The sequence below is a fragment of the Oryzias latipes genome, chromosome 12 (genome assembly GCF_002234675.1).
Source record: "Oryzias latipes chromosome 12, ASM223467v1".
Lineage (NCBI taxonomy): Eukaryota > Metazoa > Chordata > Actinopteri > Beloniformes > Adrianichthyidae > Oryzias > Oryzias latipes.
Window position 1 is genome coordinate 13,710,978 of NC_019870.2, and position 9,010 is coordinate 13,719,987.

A 9,010-nucleotide genomic window follows, 5' to 3' on the forward strand; every position below is an offset into this window, starting at 1 on the left:
CAGATATCTTTATCTTGTGGCAGCACATTGGGACTAAAGTAAGAAAGCTTCCATTTAAATACGTAAAAGAAAAATGAGACAAATGATTTTAATTTAAAATTACACCTTACCAAAACTCATTCAATGTCCTCTTTTGCTAATGTTTGGTAATTCTACATAGCCTGAAAGGACCAATAATTGAAATAAAAATACTGAAACAAAATTAAGGAAAAAAAAACCTGAGGCATTTCTTACCTTGGGTCTGTCCACAGAGGGCAGCCTTTTGAAAGCCCAAACAGCAGGAGGAGAGCACAGCCTGCTGTCAGTCACAGGTTGTGTCACATTCTCAACATGCTTCTAGCCTACTGTTATAGGAGCTAACTATTTTCAATATCAATAGTTCAGCGTTCAGGGGGAAACAAAGTAAAATTGAATCGGTTTCCAAATTCATTCTGCATGGAAATTGATCCTATTGAAAATGCAGCATCACTTTATGTTTAATTTGGTAATAATTGTTTGTACTTTTTTGGATTATTACCAAGATTCATCAGTAAGAAGAAAGTTCAAATTATGAAAATTGCTGAGATTTTATAAGTTTACTATTAGAAAAAATGTGTACATAAGTAAAAGAAAACTGACTGTGTAGCCTAACTGTTTTTGGGCTTGCAAATAAAGTAAAACACCATTGTTTTATTCAGAAAATGTACCATCCACCAGTTCTATAATCGTCGTAACAGTGCTTTATTGACAAACATATATTCCAGGAACGAATTAAACTATATTAATTCTAAAGTTATATGCAGAATTGGCACCAAAAAAATAGGTGCAAACATTAAAACATTAAGTTTATATATATTTAAACAGATACATTTTCCAACAGCATTGCATTCAATCATTTTGTCTTCAATGAGGTGAAATTCCATGTTTTCTTTTTTTATGCTAATATTAGATTACATGCTGCAGGGCTATGACGGAATCTCTTCACGTTGTCTTCATTGTCTTGTAGGAAAAAAGAGTTATAAACAAAGATTTTTCTTTTAACCGAAGCATGATGATGCTCATTTACTTTTATCTTGTAAAAAAAAAAACAGCTATATTTTTACATTAAAAATAATTCCTTTGATTGGCTAAACTAAGCAAAAAAAAGTCTTTTGAATCGAAATATGATCCCAATTTTTCACAATTTGTATTCGTTTTTAGAAATATTTGTTCTACGCCAATCAAGGTTTAACTATTTAACATATTTCTTACTGATTACATCGTTTCATATTATGCATTGATTCCGTGAAAGAGCAAACGTATTCGATGAAGTATCGTAGTCTGTTGTGCGCAGGCGATCTACATGTACCTGAAGCAGCCAAGGTGCGCTTCCTGCTGTAGCCCCGCCCCTAGTCTCGCCAGGTTTTGTTTGATGTCTAATGTGCTGTTTCAGTGAAACTGCTCCGGCAGGTTTAACAACAGATGACTGGAGCTCACCCTGCTTTCGCTGTCGGCCATAGCAGGACTCTGAAATGGACAACTTAACCAGAGTAGCTAAAGTCACTTACAAACGATGGAAAAACCCTGACGAAGGGTAAGTAAACACACCTTTGATGACACAGTGTAAATAAAAAAATCAAATGTGTGTAAACTACGAAGTAAAAATAGTAATAGTGTTGGTTTCCTTCTTCACCAACAAACTTATGTCTGTGTTACCTTCAAGACACTGTCATAAATTGTTTTTTTGATGTATGTTTTCTTTAATGTTGGTTTTCCGTGCGCTGACGCTCAGAGGTGACGCAGCGTTCGCAGGTCTCAGTGATGATGAAGTCCAGGGCACTGACAGTGAGATCTGCACGGTCGCCTCATCCAGCATGGACTCAGGAGACAGGCCGAACTCTGCGAAGTCAAACAACACAACAACAGAAGGTCCATGCAAAAACATTTTTAATTTTGTCCAATTATTGGAATGTAGACAGTTGCATCAGACTGTGATCACTACATCAGATTTGTGCATTAGTGCTCCTATAATCACCAAATCCAAAGTGTTGTTTGGTGCAGGCTGTCTATTAATGGATTTACTGTAGTCTGGATCCTGATGCAGGAACAAAAATTCTGAGCGGTAGATTTCTTCAGGGAAGATCAGAAGTGACTCCTTACAAAACTTTTAAGACACCCAAAGATGATCCTTTTTGATATTCTACGATGTGGGAGGGTGGTTGCTGGAACGTTTCCTAATCTGGTTTTTATTGCGCCAGATTAGTAAACATTAGTGTCACTCTGGCTTTAAATGTAGACACTGAGACTTTTTCTCATTTGTAAATTTGTTTGAACAAGAACATAATAGACATGTTAAGACGAACACTGTTGACAATAGTAAATGTCTATCATTTTAAGGCAAAACTGTAGCAGTAGTGAGAATTAGGAGTAGCAATATCACAGAGTTGTAGTATTAGGACACTTTTATTTCTGCAGCTGATTAAGGCCATTGTTTTATTAACTTCCCCAGCAAGTGTATGCAGAATGAAAACACATTGGTTTAGTTTGTAGGGCCGGATCAGATCCAGATGTTACTGTTGTGCAGCTCCTGGTTTATCTGTTTGGTAAATCTCCCATCATGTTGGGTACAAGTTGGTAAAAGTGATCCATGCTGGTTAATCCTAAACTTTATTCATTGAAACACAGATTGGGAGATTTTTAAACACAGAAAGACAGGTTATGAGTTGTTCTGCAGGTTCTGGTGAAATCATGTGAATCTTCCATGCATATTTACATGAAAACACTGTCAGCCTGCAACAGAACGTTTGTTTTACAAAAGAAATAGTAAAAACAAATGTTAGCTGCTGAGTCGCTTCTTTGTTCTAAGAGGTATAATGTCATTGAGAGCTTTGTGAAGATGTAGAGGCTTTGAGTTTAATTTCAGTGGTTCTTGTAACACTTCAATCCAAGGTATTTGTTTAGGGTGTATTCAGGACACATTTGGTTCGTTTAAAGTAAACCAGATTTCGTTTCCCTTGATAATCCCGGACAGTCTGAATAAACCCAAGAAAACACCCAACTGCTCTCGAACCCATGTTTGGAGGCGGTCCCTGGTTTGTTTCCAATCGGACTGCGCTTCGGTTCGCGCTGAGATTTGTCAGTCTGAATACAATCCATCCTCGGAGCGGAGCAACTAACCCAAAACGGCTGATGTAAACAGAGTAGGTATGATGAGCTACAGACAAATGTAAAACAAACAAACAGAAAAAAACTGGCTGTTTACTTGTTAGAATGTTTATTTTAACACAGCTGAAAACACTTTTTACATGCTTTTCTGTGTCTCATTTACACAGCACGCGCTGCTGTGAAATCACCCTTAAAGCTACCTTATAGTTTCCTTAACAGAATTCTCTTAAATGCAACACCATCAAACCACAACAATGAGACACAGCAAATCATTGAAATGTGGTCGGATGAATGCAAGCTCATTAAAACAACTTTTAACATGACACACATTGCCTCTCACCTTTTTCCTGACAATCTATAAACACTTAGAAGCCTACCTTCACAGCCGACGTCTCCTCATCACTACAGTTGCAGCATCGTCTGAGTTAAAGCACACACAACACGTCTCCTTGCCAGTAACCACCTTGCAGCATACCCCCACCGTACCAAAGTAACAAGTAAAAAGTGTTGTTTCCGACATTCAAAACTGATAATCGAAATATAAATTTTGAATGAATCAATTGTCCCCATAAGGATTGTGACGCACAGCACATCCTTCTTTCTCTTGTTGTTTTGACCCGCCCTCAGAGCTCTCGGCCAATGACTGAAGAGGTCTTTGGTCACGTGGTTTTGTTGATAAGCTTCTGTCCGTCACAGAATGGGCCGCTTGATGCCAGTCTGAATACAGACCAAACGCAAGGTTCAGGGCTCGATCCGGAACTAAGGATTTTTCCTGTCTGAAAACACCATTAATGACAATTTCAAACCAGATCAAAGTAAATACCACCTATACACACAGAAGTGTGTGTTTACATTGTTACCAACACACACGTGCCACACTCAGTTGACTTTTTATTTTTTTTATTTTTTCAGATTCCTGGCCATTTAAAGTACCGTACTCCCTGATTTAAGAACAGCTGTCCTCAGTGCCATCACAGTAGCAAACAAAACATTTATGAGTAGAAATAAACTGCATCCACTGCTGTCTCTTAATAAAAATATTTTGAGAGTGCAAAAATCACACTCCTTGAGTGTCTTAAATAAGTAAAATAAGCGGTAAAATTAAACACAGAAGACATATATTTCACTGAATGAATGTTGAACGTTCACCCCTGCTTCATGTTGCTTCGTACCCCCCAGTGACCTACTTGCATTATCGCTATCTAAGGTTTGCTGATTTTGGGGATTGAGGTGGGCCATTTATTGATGACTATATGGGAGGGCAAAGCTTTAAAGTCAAGTTCATAAGGGCCAATGTTGATCGCACTGACTGTGTTTACTGTTAAGACATATCTAAACAGTAAAAATGAAAGGTCTCCTTTAGGGTTGACTGATTCTTCAAAAATATAGTATCTTGCAGAGATTTGACTTGCATCTTTTACAGAAACAGGAACCTTTACTGTAGATGATGCTCTGGAGGCCATTGGATTTGGGGTATTTCAGTGGAAAATCTCACTCATCACTGGACTGGCATGGGTAAGAATCCTAATAGATGCAGAAACACTTTTTCCCTTCCACACCCGCATCCTCCACGTCTCTAATGTGATGCTCTGGCTTAGGTTGCCGATGCCATGGAGATGATGATACTTAGCATCCTTGGCCCAGAGCTGCACTGTGATTGGAGTCTCCCCAGCTATCAAGTAGCACTTATAACTTCGGTAAAAGCCATTTGGATCTTTTCCTAAAATGTTCAATTGTCTTATCTTTTTCAGAAGTTTGCAATAGGGTTCTGATGTGTCATCAGGTGGTGTTTATTGGGATGGGGTTTGGTTCCCCTGTGTGGGGAAATGTGTCCGACAAGTATGGAAGAAAAGTGGTGGGTGTAGTATCATTTTTTTCAAAAAGTTTCTGTCATTTTTTCCATATTATCTCACGTATTTCTTCTATTCAAGGGTCTGACAGTATGCATGTGTTGGACTTTATACTATGGCATTCTGAGTGCCTTCGCTCCAATCTATGGCTGGCTTTTGGTCCTGCGAGGTTTTGTCGGTTTTGGGATCGGAGGAGCTCCTCAGTCGTAAGTTTTCCTTCAAACACATCCTGCTATATTACTTATTTTAAGAGATATTAATAGCTATTAAAAAACACACACTCTTGTTTTAGGGTGACTCTGTACACAGAATTTCTTCCAGTGAAAGCAAGAGGCATCTGCATTGTACTGATTGGGGTACTGCTGCGATTTTATTATTATTATTTTTTGCTAAATGACAGGCTTTTATTTTTGGAAACCATTAAGATATCTAACCTAAAATCTGTCCTGACCTTTGTATTTATGCTTCACAGGCCTTCTGGGCAATTGGAGCAGTGTTCGAGGTCCTGCTGGCTTTGTGGGTCATGCCCACATTGGGCTGGAGATGGCTACTCGGCTTGTCCGCCTTACCAATGGCTGTCTTTGTTTGTTTCTGTTTTGTGAGTATGCTGTTGACCATAAGAGATTCCTTCTTATCCTCTGCAGCCAAACCCCTCAGCTGATTCTCCCTGTTTTTATAGTGGCTCCCTGAGAGCCCCCGTTTTGATGTGCTGGCGGGAAGAAGAGAAAAAGCCATGGCTACTTTGGTGCGCATCGCCAAAGACAATGGCAAGGCTATGCCTCAAGGAACACTGACAATTTATAAACAGGTGAGTTCATACAAATCCCCCAAAGCAACACGGTCAGCTCAACTCATTCTCACATGATCCTTCTATATCTTTAAATCCTCAGACTAACCGAGGACAGCTTAAAGACCTCTTCTCTCCTCAATACTGGAAGACAACTCTTCTTCTGTGGTTTTTGTGGTTAGATTAAGCAACTTTTCTCAATTTCAATCATCTGCATAAAACACAGTTTATTGTTTATTGTTGTTTTTTTCTGATCATGATGAATACAGAAAACATATAAATCTAAAACTTGAAAATGAAACGCTTTTTTGACCGCTTTTTATGTTGTTCACTTTTCTTTTCTTTTATTCCAAAGGTTTGCAAATGCCTTCTCTTACTATGGGATCGTCCTGCTGACTACAGAGCTGTTTCAAGCAGGGGATTTATGTGCAGGTGTGTCACAACTGTGTTTACTAAAGATCATCTGTTCATTTATCGGGAGAGATCTTCAACATGAACTTCCTGTCTTTTCCTTACAGAGACCCAGGGGGCCAAGATTGAACCAAGGTGCAGCCTCGAATGTAAATATTTGTCGTCAGATGACTATAAAGACCTTTTATGGACTACCTTGGCAGAATTTCCAGGTAAAGTTCTCCAAATATTTTTTTGTCACGATGTAATCAAACTTATGAGGCTATAATGTGTAATTACTTTTATTTGTTTTCTAGAGAGGATTCTTAATGTTATACTAATGTTAAAGCCTCTAAAATAATAGCTTTTAACGTATAAATATTCTCAACAAGCTTTGTTAAAAAATACATACAGTGTACTGAGTTGGTTTTTTGGCGTTTAAATGTGTTCAGTTTAAAGTAAGTTTACATATTAACACAGATTGACACCTTCAAGGCATCTTTTTATTTCATCATTTTGCATTTAAATACACATGTAGGTGTTTTAAAAGTAGTGAAAATGTTTGAACTTCTTTCTGTGTAGGTCTTTTAGTCATCCTCCTGGCGATCGATTACATGGGCAGGAAGAAAAGCATGGCCCTGTGTTTCTTCATGTTTTCTTTGTGCATCTTACCATTATTTGCTTGCATTGGGAGGTGAGTAAGTTGACATTTAGCAGCAAAAAAAACAAGCGGCAACTGTATCTCTAAAACCCTTTGTGTCTTTGTCTTTATCCATGCAGGATAGCTCTTACAATCTTTATCTTCATCTGCAGAGCCTTTATTTCTGGAGGATATCAAGTTGTTTTTGTTTACACACCAGAAGTAAGAAATGTTTTTTTTTCCAAGTAAACTTCTTGACAAAGTAATTCGGACAGACGCCTTAAAACAGGCTTTATTATTGTAGGTATACCCGACAGAAACCAGGGCTTTAGCGATGGGGACTTCCAGCGCCATTGCCAGGATTGGTGCCTTGATCACACCCTTTGTGGCTCAGGTATCCTGACGTATTTGATTTTCTTGTTCTTAGAAAAGGGAGTCCTACAAATTCTGTGAAAATCTACAACAACTACTTCTGATGAAGATCACTGGAAAAACAAAAAGTGGGCATTTACTCAGTATTTTATGGCCATATAATAAGACTGCTAGTCTGTGAGTTAAAAAAGTTTCAGAAATCCTCTTAAATGGCTAAATGTTGGCTTGAAAAAAATATAAAAAAGTAGAAGCACAGGAGGACTGTGAAAGAAATTAGCTTACTTAGATGTATAAATTTTCTTGAAGACCTAAGCAAGATTGTAAACTTTTGAATCATCTGTTTTACAAAAGTGAAGCCTTTGAAGCCTCCTGAAGCCTTGAATCTTCTGTCCTGTAATGTTTGGAAATAATTCCCCTCTAGAATGTTAATTTTCCTGGTAAACAGATTTCAGAAATTAGCTAGGGAGCAGATTCATAGAATTGTTTACATTAAATGTTGTGCTTCCAAAAAAACAGCGTCTTCCGTGAAATCTGGCAAATGTTTTGAATGGATTCCACTGTAAACGTGTTTTACTAGTTTGTGTTCTTCTCTTCCATGTTTGATTGAAACATGTACATAAATGTGGGCAAATTCAGATTAAGTTGAACGTTTTGGACACATTTATACTGATGTATATTATAAATTAGGTTTCATTTGACACGTTATTGTCTTTTATTTTAGGTTTTGCTGAGGAGATCAGTTTACGTTACCCTTGGTGTGTACTGTGCCTGTGGTCTGGTGGCTGGCATCGCTTCCTTGTTGTTACCCATTGAAACATTAGGTAGGGGTCTACAGGAGTCCAGTCTTGCCCAGGAAGTTGAGCATCCAGCCTCAGCCCCACCCAGCCAGTCCTACGGTACAACACAGTCCACAGAGCAGCGATGAGATAGTCCACCATGAAAGGAAAAGAGAAGATTTGTTTTTGCTGGTTTCTGGCGCCCTGCAGATGAACCATTTGCTCATTTAACGAGCTAAACCGTTTAAATTATGAAGAGTGAATAGCGGCTAGCTCATTAGAGTAGGAATGAAACTGTGAGTCTGCTGTCCAAGTCTAACAAGAGCGGAGGTTGTTTCCAGTCCTGAGCTGCTTTTGTTTACACCTTTGGTCATGAGCAACAAGAATGCAATTTGGACCAAATATATTGCACGTTAGATTCAACTTTCAATATTTTAAGCCAAGACATGCTTGTGAAATATAGTGAACTCCAACACTGCCAATCACTGTGAGATCAAACAGGATTATGGCACTATTTTTTGTCTGAATTTCTAATAAAGGGTGGTATGGACTTGCACAGCTGTGCTACCCTCAAGTGCTGCACAATCTGCTATATTATTTTTGTTTTTCCACAAATAATTGTACAACAGCTTGAAATAGAAACTTGAATGGGTTTATTTAGATTTAAAGTATGACTATTATAGGATTTATTTATTCAACGTGGGATTTGGCCAGTTATTGATTATTTTGTTGTGCAACAATAAGCCACAACTGTTCAACTTTGTCAGAGTTTTGTCAGCATTTGTTGGTATTGAAGGTCAAATACTTACTACTGAAAGACTATTTGGAGGATTTTTGGATGAAATGTTATGCATAACATTTCAGATTATTGTGTTTGATGGAAGTCAACCATATTGAGACAGAAGTGCAGGTTGGGTTTTCCTCTGATGTGTTATAGAGGTATATTTTGGTCTGTTGGTTTAAATAAAGTGTTATAATAAAAGATTAGCCTTTTGACTGTGCTGCATTACTTCCAAGACTAACGTTTGCTTTTCCTTTATTAATCTATATACATTTTAATATAAAGAAAAGT

The 9,010-nt window shown here is 37.9% G+C and overlaps 1 protein-coding gene across 2 annotated transcripts; it reads left to right on the top strand.

Annotated features, from left to right (window-relative positions):
- Positions 1-1,340: 1,340 nt before the first annotated feature.
- On the top strand, positions 1,341-8,934 carry LOC101161175 (synaptic vesicle 2-related protein). Of its 2 annotated transcripts, none has more exons than XM_011481816.3 (16): positions 1,341-1,552; positions 1,751-1,887; positions 4,547-4,638; positions 4,722-4,820; positions 4,907-4,978; positions 5,055-5,179; positions 5,266-5,329; positions 5,446-5,571; positions 5,653-5,781; positions 5,864-5,937; positions 6,116-6,192; positions 6,279-6,383; positions 6,733-6,844; positions 6,964-7,012; positions 7,095-7,184; positions 7,884-8,934. In XM_011481816.3, exons 1-16 carry the CDS (start codon positions 1,491-1,493, stop codon positions 8,085-8,087), a joined length of 1,617 nt encoding a protein of 538 aa, XP_011480118.1. In that variant the 5' UTR covers positions 1,341-1,490; the 3' UTR covers positions 8,088-8,934. The 2 variants fall into 2 exon arrangements, with proteins under 2 accessions (XP_011480118.1, XP_004074970.1); XM_004074922.4 differs by having other exon boundaries at positions 1,342-1,552; positions 6,931-7,012.
- The last annotated feature ends 76 nt before the right edge of the window (positions 8,935-9,010 follow it).